The sequence below is a fragment of the Bos indicus x Bos taurus genome, chromosome 2, assembly GCF_003369695.1.
Source record: "Bos indicus x Bos taurus breed Angus x Brahman F1 hybrid chromosome 2, Bos_hybrid_MaternalHap_v2.0, whole genome shotgun sequence".
In the NCBI taxonomy this organism is placed as follows: domain Eukaryota; kingdom Metazoa; phylum Chordata; class Mammalia; order Artiodactyla; family Bovidae; genus Bos; species Bos indicus x Bos taurus.
The window spans coordinates 73,139,345-73,157,825 of record NC_040077.1 but is presented as its reverse complement, the minus strand read 5'-3'; the positions used below and the strand labels follow the sequence as shown (position 1 = coordinate 73,157,825).

Below are 18,481 nucleotides of genomic sequence, written 5' to 3'. Positions count from 1 at the left end.
TGTAGTAGGTTGGTGAGAGGTCAGGTGAACATGGAGGATAAGGCAAAATGTCATAGCCCAATTTGTTCAACTTTTGAAGCTTTGGCTGTGTAACATGATCAGGTGTTGTTGTGGGGAAGGATTGGGCCCATTCTGTCGACCCATTCTAGCTGCAGGCATTGCAGTTTCCAGTGCGTTTCCTCCATCTGCTGAGCATACTTCTCAGATGTAATGGTTTCACTGGAATTCTGAAAGCTGTAGTGGATCAGACGGGCAGGAGACCACCAAAGAGTGACCATGACCTTTTTTTGGGGCACGTCTGGCTTTGAGAAGTGCTTTGGAGCTTCTTCTCAATCCAACCACGGAGCTGGTCATTGCTGATTGTTGTATAAAATCCACTTTTAATTGCCTGCCAGGCTCCTCTGTCCATAGAATTCTCTAGGCAAGAATACTGGAGTGGGTTGCCATTTTTTTCCCAGGGGTTTAATTGCAAATCACAATGCAATTGAGAAATGGTTTGTTGTCATATAGAATAAAAGAAGATGACAGTTCAAAACAAGTTTTTTAAAATTTTCGATCAGCTCATGAGGCACCCACTTATCGAGCTTTTCCACCTTTCCAATTTGCTTCAAATGCTGACTGATCAGAATTATCAATGTTGAGTTCTTTGGCAACTTCTCTTGTAGTTGTAAGAGGATCGGCTTCGATGATTACTGTCAATTAGTTGTTGTCAACTTCCAGTGGCCGGCCACTGCACTCCTCATCTGCAAGGCTCTTGTCTTCTTTGCAGAACTTCTTGAACCACCACTGCACTGTATGTTCATTAGCAGTTCCTGGGCCAAATGTGTTGTTGATGTTGCAAGTTGTCTGCACTGTTTTACGACCCATTTTGAACTCAAATAAAAATGACTCAAATTTACTTTTTGTGTAACATCATTTGTATAGTCTTAAATATAAACAACATGTAATAAGTCATTAGCAATAAAACAAAATGAGAAATGTGCATTAAAATGATGTATAACACAACCACATTTATTTAAGAATGTATTCCAATATCAAATGGCAAAGTTCAACAATCCAAAATCCCAGTTACTTTTGCACCAGCCTAATGTTTGGTATATATACAATCCATATTCGGGTTCCCCCATTTTCTGTTTGTTTTTGTTTTAAATAAAGTTCATTCTGTCTCTGGAGCCTTATTTATCCGGACCTGTTCCCCCCTGTCTGTGTTTGGCCAGACTGCTGCCTTGAGCTTCCTGAAGCTTATGCTGTGCTGCTCCGCCTTCATGCGTCCGCACTGGCTGGTTAACCTTGTTTGGAGCCTGTCTCATCCCATTTCTTCCTGCTGAAATGCTGTGTTTCTAAGCACATTTTAAGTGGTTCCTTCCTCTTCCATAAAATGTTTCTTGGTATCCTCTGATGTGCCCACTCCCCTCTACTGTGTGAGCTCTCTACTCTTTTGTATAACATTTATTACATCCTGTCCTGTATTAAATGTAGAATTTATGGACTTTTTTCCCATCTACCTTTTAGAACTTTGCACTTCTTGAATACAGGTGCTATGTAACCTTTACCACACTTTTCTGTTGCTAAGTATTTAATTGGCCTACATCCAGAATGCTTTACATGGTGTTTTTTTTGTTTGTTTGTTTGTTTTAAGAATAATTCACTTATTTATAGTGTTTTCCACTTTGGTCTGAAATTTCTAGTTTCCATACATCATCTTAAAGGATGAAAAGAACTAAGGGGTATAGACTTTAACATGGACACAGGGTTGGGATCTGAATTTTTTTTCCATACTCTCTGGAGTTGTGCCCACAGAGTCAGAGCTGTCAAAGTACGGCTTTGTCTCATCCCATGTCTCTAAGGGGTTGTGTTCAGAGTCATGTTGGTGAGTGGGTGATGAACTTGGGGTGTTGGATAGCCTGTTGTGTCCGCAGCAGGAAGCACTGGGGAATGACACAGAGCAGCTGTAAGATCTCTTCTTTTACATCTAGGTTCGAGATGCAGCAATAAACAGCTTAGTGGAAATTTACAGACATGTAGGAGAACGTGTGAGGGCAGATCTCAGTAAAAAAGGATTGCCACAGTCCCGGTGAGTTCAGACTTTTTCCTTTCTCTTGCTGTTTCCCCTCCTCTTTCTCAGTTAACATCATGGTTTGCACTGCTTATTTTGTTATGGGGTAATTTTTTTGAAAGACTCTATGGTGAGAAGATTGATGGATGGCGATCTTGTCCAGATCATGTCTCAGGGGTCCCCTTTCATTCCACTTGCTCAAAAGTAAGACTTTCTCACCCAGACATCTGACCTGGTCCCATGCCACAGACTGTTTTTAGAAGCATATTTAAAAGTGACCGGTGTTGAAAGATTTTGCACTCTCTGGGTTCATGTGGTTCTACATTTCGTATGTACATGGAACCTGGTATCTTGGGGGCTTAGAATGTATTTGTTTGAATGCAGCCTTTCCCAGATAAATCTGGATAGAAATATATAAGTGAGAATTCTGGACATCTTTGAGATGTTAGCCTTCTGGCTAGTAATGCCAGTTTCAACATCCAAGTCTCCAGTGGAAGGAGATTATTGTCTTACCATATCCAGAGTCCCCTTGAGTCCACAGATGTTTCTGTTGTCAAACTTTTAAAAATAATGAAAAATCAGTTATCTATGATTTTTAACTATGATGTACAAATTTTATACCAAATGAATTTTAAACCTTTTGACTGTCTAATTGGGAGAAAGTAATATGAAAACCCTGGGAAGTTAGGCCTGGATGGGACTCACCAAGTGGTTTATCTGGACCTGTCATTGTGCCCATGGGGACAGCTGAGACCCAGTGACAGGAAGTGACTGGAGACATGACCCAGCTAGAAAGTCAGGGCTCAGGCTGATATCCTGTGCTTCGTTTTTTCTATCCATTCCACAAATGAGCTTGCAGAGTATTGGGCATCTCCATCTGAGGCAAAATATTGAGATACACAGGAGCCATCTGTCTTGACGTCCCTCAGTTGGGTGTGATGGAAGTGGGCGACTGACCCTGCAGTCAGGGTGCCAGTGGCATTTGAGGGCGGACATCCTTCCTTGTTGAGTGTCACATCTGACCCCAGTGTTGCTTTCATCATGGTCCCTGGGCCTTTGTTTTTTTTTTAAAGCACTACAGAACAGTAGAAGGTGCTGGGGATACTCTGTGCTAGCAGACAACGTGATCCATGCACCCTGGGGGAGGGGTCAGCAGTTAGTGTGGTGGACACCAGCCATTTCCACTGAAGCCTTTCAGTGGACAGGGTCAACAGACAAGAATACAACTACTTTTCATGTTTTTTACATGAAGGTAATCTGTGAGAACGGGTTTTTAATTCCTGTATTTTATGAACCTCCACCTTGTAGTCTCTGAATATATGGTGAGAACACTTGGGAGGGAGATGAACTACAAAGTATTGACCAGGCTCTAGGGAAAACTGGAGACTGCAGGGAAGCAGGGGCTAGTTAGTGATGATGTCACCATAATTGTTGGGGAAATGGGTCTTGGGCCGTGAGAACCTCTCCTGCCCAAGGTCTGGTGGCACCATGCTGAGTGCCTCATGGTGAGTCTAGGCCATGGCCGGCCTGTCTTCCCCATGGGATTCCTGTGTCATGTTCAGCGGTCGCTACAGCAGCTGACAGCTGGGAATGTGACATGGTGAAACCAAGGTCTAGCTTGGTGGGCACAGAGGGTAACTCACATTGTAGACTGAGGCATCCTTACATAGGCCTGCATGTGGGGTCGGCCTGGACTCTGCCTGGACACTAGAATGTGGAGCTGCCCGTTACGTCCACAGAGCGGGGTCGGAAGTCTGGCCTGGGTGTGGCTGCCCACCTGCCTTCCTGTTGGGACTCTGGCATTTGTGGAGCCTTTGGCAGTGCTGGGTGAACAGCCCCCACAAACCCTGGCCCTCAGATGTAATGAGCTTGCCTAATGCCAGCATTCCATGTGTCTTGTCCCTGCTTGTGGCTGGGAATTGAGCATGTCCTGTGTGACTCCACCAGGAGAAACTCCACGAATCTTGAGTCTAGTTTCCTCTGGTCCTCACCCCTTTGCTGATTTTCTTTTCTGTCCTTTTACATTGTAATAATCACAGCTGTCAGTGTGACTCTGTGCCAAGGCCCTGAATCCTCCTGGTGAGTTGTGGAACCTGGACTGGTCTTAGGGACCCCACAGAGTGAGTTAGGTACGGTCCTGGAGCTGGGGCTAGAGCCTTCTCTTGCAGACTCCCAGTCATAGTTTTTTCCCCACTGTCAACCCTACTTCCTTAAAAAAAAAAAAAGATTAAAAAGAAGTAACAGAAGAGTTAGTGCCTCTGTGATTAGGAATGAGAGTTTCCACTGTCTCATGTTAGCTGAAATCCTTCCTCAAATTCTGGACCAAAAGGAGAGGGTAAGCCTAAGGAAGTGACCCACAGCTTTACAGCTGGATACTTTGAGTATCCTAGACTTCTTTTACATCATTATAGGTTTTTTGTTGTTGTTACGTGAGCATAGAAGAGTCTTTAGCTTGGCAAGATTCCATAGCACTAACAAAATACTGTGGAATTTGCTTAAGGTTTTCTAAAACTTGCCTTTAGTCCTGGAATAAAAAATGTTGTCCTCTAGCAGCTGTTCTTGGCAGTCCAGTGGTTAAGAATCCACGAGTCCATTTCAGGGGACACAATTTTGATACCTGGTTGGGGAACTGGGGTCCCATATGCCGTGCAATGCAGCAGAAAAAGAGAAAATGTTGTCTTCTTATGAGTTTGTTCATTGAGTGAGTACTGTATTTGAGAAGCTTAATTGTGTCTCTAGGAAATAAATACATGATGAAAAAGGATGCCTTTCTCATGTCAGCTAACTGATGTAGTAAGAGTGATCTGATTTAGGCAGCAGTTTTCTTTGCTCATTTCACAAAGGAGAGAGAGTTGCGTATTCTTCAGCTTCACTTTGAAGGAGCTGGAATCATCCTCTGGGGCCATGTGTTCAATTCTTATTTGAGTATGTCATCTACTGGCTAAAGTCACTTTCATCCAGAGGAGAGAGGAGATATTCAGCCCAATCTCCATCTTAGGTGTCCCCTATGTGGGATCTCAGCACAGCTGAGCTGCGAATGTCAGTCAGCATAGTATTTGGACATTTTCTGTTGTTTTACATGTATTGTTTTCACAGTTGACATGCATGACGTGTTCAGAAACCAAGTACTACATGATTCACTTCTCACTGTCCATTTTAAGAGGCCATATCGCAGTAGGATATTTGTGAGGTGTCTCTGGATCTAAAGAAAATGTCGGTAGATTCCTGTCACTTACTCTCCAAGGCGTCCCTTCACAGGCAGATGCTGTCTGCCCACGTGGATACTCACTGTCACCCCACTGTGTATGCCAGAAAATATTTCTATTCCATGTGGTATGATTTAGTTTGTGAGGCTTTGGCAAAATGATTGCTGGTGTGAAATTTCTTCTGGAACCATCATTTGGGAACCAAGCTCCTGAAACAGCAGCTGCTTTAAATCTAATGATAGTTTTAAGTTCTGCTGCTGCTGCTGCTAAGTTGCTTCAGTCATGTCCGACTCTGTGCGACCTCATAGATGGCAGCCCACCAGGCTCCCCCGTCCCTGGGATTCTCCAGGCAAGAACACGGAGTGGGTTGCTATTTCCTTCTTCAGTGCATGAAAGTGAAAAGTGAAAGTGAAGTCGCTCAATCGTGCCTGACTCTTAGCGACCCCATGGCCTGCAGCCTACCAGGCTCCTCCGTCCATGGGATTTTCCAGGCAAGAGTACTGGAGTGGGGTGCCATTCTAGATAGTGCTAAAACATGCCGTTGGATGCATTTTAACTCTTTGGAGAACTTTCTTTGTGAGCCTGCAGTTTTGAATATAGCTCTCATAGTATTTGTTTATAAAAACCTTGGAAACATTCACTAGACGTTATTATCTAATGATTGTATTGTTAAGGGGAGAACTGAAGCTTTCTTATTTTTGGTTTTAATTTGCTTGCTAAAATTTTGGTGTTAACAGGGAGGGCCCAGGGCAAAAGCAGATGAGAAATGTGCTCTGTAACACCCCTCTCATTTCTTTTTTTAAAAAATTTGTTTTTGGCTGCACTGGGTCTTTGTTGCTACTTGAAGCCTTTCTCTAGTTGTGGAGAATGGGACTACTCATGCAGCGCTCAGGCTTCTTATTGTAGTGGTTTTTCTTGTTGGAAAGCATGAGCTCTAACATGGGCTCAGTAGCTGTGGCTCACAGGCTTTGTTGGCTCCGCAGCATGTGGGGTCTTCCCGGACCAGGGATCAAACCCATGTTCCTTGCATTCGCAGGCAGATTCTTAAGCCCTAGAGCATTAGTGAAGTCCACCCCTCTCATTTCTAAATTTTATTTTCTGCAAGTCATTCATACAGAGAGGGTTGACTAGATTTACAAGATACATTGAAAAAAAGGGCAGTTTCTTATCTCTTCTGCCACTTTTCCTGTTTTTACTGACTCTTCTGTATCTGTTGCTTTGTCTCTAAGTACTATGCTATTTCTTAGTTTTTTGTCACTCTTAAGAATTTTACTTCACATTATGAAGGGTGAATTTCAGTTCTTTCCTCCTACCCTCCCTCAGGTATACTTACCCTCTCTACATCCACCAAACCTAGTCATGTCTTCATTTTGATTAGGACACCGTTGTGTTTCTTCTGTCACTGTGCATGCCGTTCACAGCTCATTGTTTATATTTGGTGAACCATGATGACTTTACCTCCCCGCCCCCCACCCCCACCCCATGGTTTCCCGGGGTTTGTCTGACTTTCACCTGGGTAGTTGTCTGTATGCATCTCCTGCGCTTGGCTGTCTACATACTGCCAGGTCAGGTATGTCTCCTTGAGCCTGCCCTTCCCGTCCTCACCAGCCACCTCTTCTGCCTTTTGTTTTATCATCCTCCTGGGGCTGCACTGCATCTTTCTTGGCAGGTGCACCTACTGATTCTTGGAGACATCGTCTTTCTTGGTTTTCTCCCTCACCAGTAACTTTCTGAGGAAAGATGTGGAGAAGAATAGTTTTTTGAGTCTGAGAATATCTTTATTCTCTCTTGATATTGATAGTTTGTCAGGGTCTAGAAATCTAGAAGTCCTTTTTTTCATCCAAAATGTGGAAGCTAATGTGCCTCCCTCCCCTAATTAAGTCCCAGCTTTCAGTGTTTCTAGTGAGAAGTCCATAGTCACTCTGATTTTTTGGTCATATGTTGTCACTTTGCTTCTCTTTGTTCTCATCGTTGATCTGAAACTTGATAGTGGACCTTATGTGAGACTAGTTTCTTATGCATTTGGAGGGCCTTTCACAATGGACCCTCATGTTGTCTAGTTCAGGGCAGGTTTCTTTATAATGACCTCTTGGACTAGTTGATCCTCTCATCCTCTTATTTTTCTCTCCCATTTATGGCTTCTTAGTTTTGCCCTGTGAGTAATGCTGCGGTGAAATTGGGTGTGTAAATATCTGTTCCATTCCCTGCTTTCAGTTCTTTGGGTATATAGTCTGAGAAGCTGGAGCAAGTGGTAATTCTTTGTGTAAGTTTTTTGAGGAACTGCCATTCTGTTCTGTAGCTGTTGCACCAGTTTGGATTTCTGTCAGCAGCGTACATCCTTGCCAAAAATTGTTATTTTCTGGTTTATTTTGATAAATAGCCATTCTAATGGGTTTCTCATTGTGGTTTTGATCCTCATAGAATTTTTGTTGGAACTTTGTTGAAAATGAACTGACCATTAATGTAAAGATTTCTTTCTGTTCACTTCTATTCCATTGACCTATCTATTGATCTATTCCATTGCCTGTCCTACTAGTAGTACATTGTCTTGATTAATGTAACTGCGTAGAAAATTTTGAAGTCAGAGTTTGTTCTTTCTAAGATTGTTTTGGCAATTTTGGGTGCCTTACATGTCCTTGTGAATTTTAGGTTGTATTTGTCAATTTCTGCCTGAAAAAGTCACCTGGGATTTTGGTAGGAAATGAATCTGTAATGAGTTTGGGCAATATTATCATCTTAATAACATTGTCTTCCAATCCATGAACATGGAATGTCTTTCCATTTTTAGAAGTGTTTAATTACTTTAAATGATTGCTCAGTAGTGTCCAGAGGACATGACTTGTGCTTCTGTTGTTAAATTTATTCCTTGTGTTTTCTCTTGGTGCTATTCTAAGTAGAATTTCTTTTCTTATTTTCAATTTCAGATGGTTCATCATTAATGTATATAGATTATAGTTTGTTTGTTTTTTTTATATTGGTCTTGAATCCTGCAACCTTGCTGAACTCCCTGGTTCTAATGGTTTTACTGTGGACTTCTTGGGATTTTTTAATACAAGATATGTCAGCTGCCAGTAGAGAGAGTTTGTACCTCTTAATCCCCAACTACATATAATCCCTCACCCTTACCTCTTCCCACTGGTAACTGCTAGTTTGTTTTCCATATCTGTGAGTCTGGTTTTTTGTATGTTTTGTTCACTAGTTTTATCTTTATTCCACACATAAGTGATGGCATACTGTGTTTGTCTTTTTCTGACTGGCTTATTTCCTTTGGTATGTTATACTTTCATTTTCATTCATCTCAAGGTACTATCTAATCTCCCTTTTATTTTCATCTGACCTGTTTGTTATTAGGGCTGTTCTATTAAATTCCAACATTATTTCTATTTGTTATTCATTTCTACTTTTGTCCTGTTATGGTCATAAATCATAATTTCTGTGTTCCATGGTTTTAGTTCTTTGAAATTTACTGGAGCTTGTTTTATGGCCCAGTATGTGGTCTGTCCTAGAGAATATTCCAGGTGCACTTGATAGGAATCTGTATTCTGTTGTTATTGAAACATGCAATATCGAAATCGTCTCTTAATACGGGTGACTTATTTCTCTCTTCACTTCTGTCACTTTTTGTGTTATATATTTGGAGGCTCTGTTCTTGAAAGTGAAAGTTGCTCAGTCATGTCCAACTCTTTGCAACCCCATGTGAGCTATACAGTCCATGGAATTCTCTAGGCTAGAATACTGGCGTGGGTAGCATTCCCTTCTCCAGGGAATCTTTGCAACTCAGGGATTGAACCCAGGTCTCCCACATTGCAGGCAGATTGTTTACCAGCTGAGCCATGAGGGAAGCCCTTGAATACTGGAGTGGGTAGCCTATCCCTTCTCTAGCGGATCTTCCTGACCCAGGAATCAAACCAGGGTCTTGACCTTTTTGTATCATATATTTGGGGGCTCTGTTCTTAGATGCCTATAATTACGTCTTTCTGATAAATTGATCCTTCTGTCAATGTAAAATGTCCTTCTTTGTCCCTGATAGTACTTTTTGTCTTGAAGTCTATACTGTCTGATAGCCACCCTGGGTCTCTTTTGAACACTTTTTTCCATGGATTATCTTTTTATATCCTTTGGCTTTCAGCCCTTTTGTCTTTGTGACTGAAATGAATCTCTTGTACACAGCATACAGTTGGGTCTTGATTGTTTATTGAGCCTGAAAATCTTTGTCATTTAATTGAAGTATTTAATTCTATTCATATTTAATGTACTACTGATAAAGTAGACTTTATTTCTGCTATCTTACATTGCTTTTTGTGTTTTATATGCCAAGACTTTTTTATTTTTCTGTTCTTCCAGTGCTGCCTTATTTTGTAATAAGCAGATACTTTCTAGTATGCCAGTTTAATTTTCCTTCTATTTTTTTATGGAATTATTAGTGTTTGTTCTGGGAATTTCAATTTACATCTTAAATTATAGCAGTCTAATTTGAATTATTATTATTAATTTTAGAATTAAAAACTTTACTCCTACATAGCTCTGTTTTCTTCTCTATTGCTGTTCTTTTTAATGCATATTACATCTTTGTACATTATAAGCTATCCAGCATATAGTTTTCTAATTACTGCTTTGTGTAAGTGTCCTTTTAAGTCATGTAGGACCAGAGGACAGTAAACAATTAAAAAAAAATTGTACTGTATTTTATATTTACCTATGTTTTGTATTTGTTGTTGTTTAGTTGCTAAGTTGTGTCTGACTCTTCTGTGACCCCATGGACTATAGCCTGCCAGGCTTCTCTGTCCTTAGGATTTCCCAGATAAGAATACTGGAATATTGGTTGTCATTTTTTTCCCTGGGGAATCTTCCTGACCCAGGGATTGAATCCAGGTCTCCTGCATTGGCAGGCAGATACTTTACCACTGAGCCACCAGGGAAGCCCGTGTTTTATATTTATATTTGTAGTATTAGTCACCTCTTGTTATCTGTTGGGGATTGGTTCCAGGACCCACTGTGGATGTCAGAAGTTCATTGATATGTGAGTTTGTTATATAATTGGGGTAGTACTTGTGTATAACGTATGTGTATACTTTAAATTGTCTCTAGATTACTTATAATAGTACCTAATACAGTGTAAATTCTATGTAAATAGTAGCTGGCATGTGGAAAATTCAAGTTTTCGTTTTCAATTCAGTTCAGTCATTCAGTCATGTCAGACTCTTTGCGACCCCATGGAGCACAGCACGCCAGGCCCCCCGTCCATCACCAACTCCTAGAGTTTACCCAAACTCATGTCCATCAAGTCGGCGATGCCATCCAACCATCTCATCCTCTGTTGTCCCCTTCTCTTCCTGCCCTCAAATCTTTCCCAGCATCAGGATGTTTGATTTTGGAACTGTCTAAAATGAAAAAAAAGTCTTTTTGATCCACCATTGGTTGACTCCCTGAATGTAGAACCCATAGACATAGAAGGCTGACTGAACTTTTACTGGTGTTCTTTATGTCTTCATGTGAATCTGGGCTATTGTATTGTGTTCGTTCATTTAAAGCTGAAGGAGTCTGTTATTTTATTTTTTGCTTATTGAGAAATGTCTGAAATTCTCCTTCATATTCTTCTACTACCCAGGTCTGCACTTTATTATATTGGCAGTATGGCTTCATGTAAAGACTGAAATACTTTTGGTCCAGAGACACTTCTCTGCTTCATTTTTTGAAGGGTAATTTTCTTGGGTATAGAATTCTTGGCTGAGATTTTTAGGTTTAGGGCTTATATTCCCACAACTGTCTGATTTCCATTGTTTTAAATGAAAAATCAGTTGTTAGTGTTATTGGGGAGCCCATGTATTGTGACAGATGGCTTCTTAATTGTTGTTTTCAAAGTATTCTCATGGTCTTTTTTAAAAAACAATTATATTTTTTGTTGTGCTGGGTCTTCATTGCTGCACTTGGGCTTTCTCTAGTTGCAGTAAGAGGGGGCTGCTCTTTGGTGTGGTGCGTGAGCTTCCCATTGCAGTGGCTTCTTCTGTTGCAGAGCACAGGCTCTGGGTGCACAGGCTGTAGTAGTTGTTGTACAAGGGATCAGTAGTTGAGGGGCACAGGCTTCATTGCTCTGCAGGATGTGGAATCTTCCCAGACCAGAGACTGAACCTGTGCCCCTGCTTTGGCAGTTGGATTTGCATCCACTGTACCACCAGGAAAGTCCTTCTCTTGGTCTTTTCTTTTCAGCACTTTGCTTTTCATGTGTCTGGGTTGGAATCTCTTTTAAGTTTATCCTATTGCAAGCCTGTTGAACTTCCTGAATTTGGAACATTTTTGGTCATTATTTCTTCACATATTCTTTTTGTCCTTTTTCCTTTCCCCTCTCCTTCTGGGATTCCCATTGAGTGTATGTGGGTATAATAAGAAGATAATCTCATAGGCTCTGTTTATTATTACCTTTTCCTGTTCATTTTTCTTCTGTTTTTCAGACATGATAGTGTCAATTGACTCATCTTCAAGTTTGCTGCTGCTTTGTTCTCTGAGATCACTCAAGTCACTGTTGAGCCTCTAGTGAATTTTTAATTTCAGTTGTCTATGAATTTTGAGAATTTCCGTGATTCTTTCTTGGGTTTTTCTGTCTCTACATTGATATTCTCTGTTTGGTGAGACCTTGGTTCTTATATTTTCCTTTATTAATAATGGTTGATTTCAAGTATTCATCTAGTTAGTCCTTTAAGGTTAGTTTCTGTGACTGATTTTTTTCCCCTGTGTATGGGCCATATTTACTTGTTTCTTTATGTGTCTCATAAGTACTTTGTTGAAACTGAACACTTAAGATTATGCATTGTGACAATTTTGAGAATCACATTCTTCACCTCTCCTCAGGCTTGCTGTTAGTGGTGCTTATCATTTTTGTTGCTCACTGCTTACTTAGTGACTTCATAATTCTATAAAGTCTGTATATTTGGTTGTGTGTGGCTACTATTGTCTTCTCTGCTTGGCTGGGTTAGTGTTCAGCTGATGATTAGAAGTTTCCCTTTCGTTGTCTTTGCTGAAGGCTCTCTGTGTTGGAACATACTTTCAGTGTTTTGGCAGGCAGTTTATACATTTCTGCCTTTAGATCTCTTTACTGCTGCTTGTGCAGAGTCTTAAGGTCAACCAGAGGTGAGACATTAGTGCCGTAGTCCTTCGTGGGCATGCACACAGCCTTGCCCATGTATGTGATCTTGTACATTCCCAGGAATTTGTCAGAGCTTTTCAGAGTTTCCTGAGAACATCTCCTCTTCCAGTTTTTCCTTGTAAGTTTTTTTGACAGTTTCTTTGCCTGGAATGTTATTGCCATCTCAGGCAGCTGCCGTGTTAAACAGTTGTGAATTCTTTTTGACTGTGGCCTCAGGAAGAAAGATCTCTCACTGAGCATGCTCTGAATGAGGTCAGGTAAAGACAAGCCCTGTGAATGGGGGTTCAGGAATATGCCAGACAGATCATCAGAAAATGACAGTTATCAGCCCTGGGATTTCTTTGGAAGGAATGATGCTAAAAATGAAACTCCAGTACTTTGGCCACCTCATGCAAAGAGTTGACTCCTTGGAAAAGACTCTGATGCTAGGAGGGATTGGGGGCAGGAGGAGAAGGGGACGACAGAGGATGAGATGGCTGGATGGCATCACTGACTCCATGGACGTGAGTCTGGGTGAACTCCGGGAGTTGGTGATGGACAGGGAGGCCTGGCGTGCTGTGATTCATGGGGTCGCAAAGAGTCAGACACAACTGAGCGACCGAACTGAACTGAACTGGGAATGGGGATTTTTTAAGGGTCTCCAGGCTTCTTCAATTCAGAATTTCTAGTGGTTGTGAGTCTGCTGGGTTTCAAACTGCCATGATTGTGAGGCTGTTCGTTTTCAGCCTGAGTTGAAAATGGAAATAGGGCCCTTCCAAAGCAATGGAAAGCTTGCTGTTCTTACCAAGATTCAGCCTTTTTTGCTTGAAAAATGCTTGGATTGTTACAAGCCTTTGTTTAATTTCCAGAGTTTTGGAAAACTTGATTTTGTCTGATTTTGCTGATGTTTTCTTTACTTCCTTGAAGGACCAAATTTTCAAAGGTTCTTAGGGTACCTTTTTGAAAGGATCCTCCCTTGTTTGCTTTTATGACTATAATATTTTCTCATTTATTTGGAGATGTAAATAATGTATTAAAAAAAACTGTTCATAGTCTCCCCTCTAAATTGAGGAGCTTCCCTGATAGCTCGGTTGGTAAAGAATCCGCCTGCAATGCAGGAGACCCTGGTTCAATTCCTGGGTCGGGAAGATCCGCTGGAGAAGGGATAGGCTACCTACTCCAGTGTTCTTTGGCTTCCTTAGTGCACTGCTCAGCTGGTAAAGAATCTTCTAGCAGTGTGGAAGACCTGGGTTTGATCCCTGGGTTGGAAAGATGCCCTGGAGAAGGGAAATGCTACCCACTCCAGTATTCTGGCCTGGAGAATTCCATGGACTGTAAAGTCTCTTCTCTAAATTGAAGTTTTGGGGTATCTGTCTGTTCAGTTTAGTCTATCTTTTTCATATTAGAAGTTTTGCTGATGTATCATAATCCTTGGTTACCTGCTCATATTTAAGAGTAGCAGACTGAAAAGCCAGTTATAAGCTGAATGTATAGGTAGAGCTTGTTTACCATGAGACTGCTAGTATTTGCTTTTAGGACATTATTTTAAAATTATAAGCTATTCTAAGATGGGATAATTTGATCACACTTTTGCAGTAAAATAAACACCAATTGTGTTGAGTTGAATATAAAATTTAAATTCAGAAAAACCAGGGTAAAAATGGTATTGGATTATTTGTCAAACTAGTGAAGAAATTTATTTTATATTTGAGATCCACAGATTTAAAATTTAAAAAGTGCAAAAAATTGGTGTCTTCAGCAGGTAATCATTAGCTATGTATTCAGTGTCTCTGAACATATAAAACTCACCTGTTAGACTTGTGCAGATTGATAGGTTCCAAAAGAGGCGTTTTGTATAGCTGTACTCAGAGCAAGTAGACAAAAGCCATTCTTAAGGGAGGTTTATTGGTGTTGAACTGTCATGAAGCCAGATTACTGCTCCCTGAAGGCGACCATCTTGACAGGAGCTATGGTCTAGGCATTACTGAGCAGTGAACAAGGCAGCTGTGAGACAGGAACATGAAAGCAGGGGGAAGGCATGCCTGCCTGCCTGAAGTAACTCTGAATTAAGGTGCAGGTGCCAACAATGGTAATCATTTTAGCATTTTCAGGCCTGGTTGTTGGGCCTGCTGGTTATGGGTAATGTGGCCACTGTGAGTAGATATCACCTGAGGTCTGCATAGAGTTTGCAGATGCTTCCACTGTTGCCATGGATAATGGTGAATACTCTCCTAGGAATGGAAGAAATACTCACCCCCTCCCAGTGATTTCAGGGAAAACCAGCTGGAGATCTCCTTTGTCCCTGCTGGGCAGACTTGCAGGCCTGCTCACGTCAGAGGGTATAGTTGTGACTCAACAAAGTGGTAACTTGGTCAGGGCAGACCCCGGCAACCTGTATAGGGATATTATTTATGGGCTTGTTAAGCCATTGGGAGTCTTTGTACTTAGAAAAGGGAAGGCGATGGACATCTTAAGAACTTGATTCTAAGACATCTTGCCAGATTTTCAGTGAAACCTGGAGTAGAAAGTGAGTGGTAGTGTTACTCATCTGGTCCAGGAGTGACAAATCTTTAATTCAGTGCCCATTGTGACACATTGGTGATAGCTGTCTGGAGCAGTTCTGAGGAGGATTCTGAGGGTACATCTGGGTACCTGGAGAGATGGGTTGAAAAGATCACTATCTGTCAAGAGATGGGAAGCAGGAGAGGCAGTGCATCAGGCTGGTTCACCTCCTTCATTTTACCTCTGTTTACTGCTGAGTATTTTGGGTCCTCTGTATCTTAGAATGTCACAGTGTAAGTAGACTAGAATGAAGTAGAGGTAAATAGGTGCTCTCGATGGTGGGAACTTTCCAGTCTCAGCACCCAGTTAGCTCAGTGCTGGCCCAGTGAATGAATGCACGTGTGAGTTGACACTAGAGTGTGTGAACTACCTGGCTTTCCACCTTTAGGGTGAGGGGCAGCAGCAGGTACCAGCCCTCTTTTGTGGTGACATCACCCTCTTGCATGATGATGCTTGGTGTGCACAGAATACCAAAGATGATACAGGTCCCATCCCTGCTCCCAAAGGGCTTCCATCCTGATTTGAAAGGAAATCAAACCTGTTTGAAGTGATTAGAACTTGCATGACAGGCTGGTTTGTAAGAAAGTGCTAACATTTCTAGTCTGGTCGCTGAAATGGGTAGCGCAAGTTTGAATGCAAAAATGCATGACTTTGTAATCTCAGCCTTTATGCTTATTCCAATATATCTGTATTTTGCTTGGAAAAGCCTCTTTTTTTCTTGACTTTTCCTACAAGGTAGGATTCCAACCCATCCCAGTTCCTCGCATTTTTGGTATCACTAGGATGGACTATTTGGACTAGTTAAGGAGTTTTGCTGCTTTCAAAATGTCAAAGTTAAAGTGATCCAATAATAGAAAATATGTATCATGTGGATTTTTAAGCTGAAGATTATCCAGTCACAACATTTACTTTTAGACAAGTTATAGCATTTTTTAAAAATAAGCAGAAGTCACAGAAAAGGCTTTGTATTGTAGTATCAATGCATTCTGAAAATCTGTACTCCAAGTTATCAGCAGTATGTGCTTAGAAATAGGAGAAACAAATATTTTTCATGATGCATGCATTTTGTTTGGAGATGTCACAGTTTAATATAATGTCTGAGAGCCTGGCCTCTGGTTCTTACTCTTGGGGCTGGCATCACCACCCTGACCAGCTGTATCACTTTAAGTAAGGGGGTCTGGATTTCTCCATCTGTAAAATGGGTATGATAATTTATAATTTCTTATACAGCTGTTACAAGAATTAAAGGAGATCTTTCAGTTGGAGCCATTAGGTCGGTGCTTGGCTTAAGCATGGCTCATTTCTTGTTGGCATAGTTACTGTTATTAGATGGGTCTCAATGAGTAAGACTCAACTTCACATTAGTATAAAATATAATTGTAAACAGTGATGGTTAATAGTTTATATATATATTTTTCATACAGGTTGAATGTAATTTTTACAAAATTTGATGAAGTCCAAAAATCTGGAAACATGATACAGTCTGCGAATGGTGAGTAGAAAAAGCAACCATTCTACTTGTGCTTTTCCAGGTTTGCTTTTAGCCTAAGGAATGCTATATTCTGATTCTGAACAGCTGGATTTGATATTGTGCTAAGTGTTTCTGGGTGTGAGCATTTAATCTCCATTTACCCACCTTCCCAGGCTGGAAAAGATGATCTTGTCATTGACTTTCTTCCACAACCTACACTGAATCCATTAGCTAAATTATTGGCTTATTTTAAAAATGCATCCAGAATCCCAAAGATTCCCAGTGTAACCACTGCTCTTCCTCTGGTTCAGGGCATTGTGGCATTTTACCTGCGCACTTGTGGCAGCTCCTAACCAGGATGGTTGGTTTTACTCTCTCAAAGCCTGCTTTTCACTCAGCAGCTAGAGTGATCCTTTTAGAATGCAGTGCAAGTGATGTCAGTCCTTTGTTCATTCAGAATCCTCTGAAGGTTGCCCAGCTCAGGGGCTCACGGTGTGCTGCGGGCCTGTGTGGTCTGGTGCATTCCCCCATTCTGAGATCATCTTGTATTGTTCTTCTCAGAAGTTCTCTTGGCTCCAGCCCATTGGCCTCCTAGCTAATTTGTAACATTTTACATTTGTCCTGCTTCAGGGCCTCTGTGCTTATGATTCCTTCTGCTTGAGACACTTGTCCCTGGCTGTCATTTAGGGCTGCCTTCTTACTCCATTCAGGTCTCAGCTGCAGGCTCCCTTCATTACACAGATGTCAAGAACAGCGTACCCAGTATTGTGAGGGAATGCACTCTGTACTCACCCTGCTTGATTTTCTTTCTTAATGTATTATAGTATTACAAAAATATCTTTTTGTTTGTTCATGAGGGTAGGAATTTTGTTTATTCTCTTCTTTATCCTTAGTGCCTTTTGGGAATCATCAAAAAGTCTGTTGCCATCAAGAACTTTTCTAGTCTTGGATACCTCGTTGTATGATAGCCATTTCACAATTGCTGGGGATCTTAGATCATAGTATAGTTTTTACATTTTGAGGTTGTTTTAAAAGTTTGAGTGTTTTCTCCCAGAGTGACATGGTACCTAAAGGCAGAGTAGGGACAGAATCCAGGTCTTGTGACTCATACTCCAGCTTGCATACCCATTGTTGTTAGTAAGGAATTGTCTTTAAATAGCTTGTTTCTTATAAAACACTTTTAATAACCCTCATTTCTTTTTTGTACATTTGTAAAAACATAGCATTCAAAAAAAGATTATGATTTAGCTATCACCAACAAAGTTATTTTTCTTTTCTAATTAATTTTCCTGTAATTCTATAACTTATATTTAACCATGGCATACTTTATATTTTGTGTGTGTCTGTGTAGTTTGTGTGGTTTTCTAGTTTAAAACTTGTTGGCATCAAGATATAAAGTACTGGGCAAAGAGGTAGGAGGGGTGGCAGAAGCTGAGTTTGTGCTTCCTGACTTTATTGTATGTGAGACAGCATCTCATTATAATGCTGACACTGGGGACAAAGACCACATCCACATTGGAGGCCTGCCTGGAGGATTTTGTATCTATCAAGTCAAGGTAGTGCTCACTTGTGTTCAATTCTTTCCAACCCTATAGACTGTAGCTCCCCTCACCAGGCTTCTCTGTATGTATATCTATACCTATACATACATATATTAATACACACACACACACTTTATGAGTATTTTTTCCTCCGTTTTATTGAGAAATAATCGACATACATTGTATAAGGACTATATAAGTTTAAGGCATACAGCATGGTGGATTGATTCATGTATACTTTGAATATTCTATGATTTTTTTATTTTAATTTATTTTTATGTATTTATTTTTGGCCTCACTGCACATACCATGGGGGATCTTAGTTCTCCCACCAGGGACTGAAGCCATGCCTCTTGCATTGGAAGCACAGAGTCTTAACTCCTGGATCGCTGGGGAAGTCCCTATTCTATGAGTTTTAATGAACATGACAATATGAATCCTGTGGCTCTGGGTAGTTCTCAGCAATGTTTTAATCTAATTGTCTCAGTAAGAATATTGCCCCCAGTTTCCTTATTTTTGTGGAAT

At 40.9% G+C, this 18,481-nt stretch overlaps 1 protein-coding gene across 20 annotated transcripts in view; it reads left to right on the top strand.

Annotated features, from left to right (window-relative positions):
* Window positions 1-18,481, top strand: part of CLASP1 (cytoplasmic linker associated protein 1) — a 273,158-nt gene that overhangs the window by 110,041 nt on the left and 144,636 nt on the right. For all 20 annotated transcript variants that reach the window (XM_027562856.1, XM_027562770.1, XM_027562760.1 and 17 more), the window contains exons 7-8: window positions 1,977-2,074; window positions 16,369-16,436. In XM_027562856.1, coding sequence (XP_027418657.1) covers window positions 1,977-2,074; window positions 16,369-16,436 — 166 coding nt within the window. The remainder of the gene's footprint in view (window positions 1-1,976; window positions 2,075-16,368; window positions 16,437-18,481) is intronic.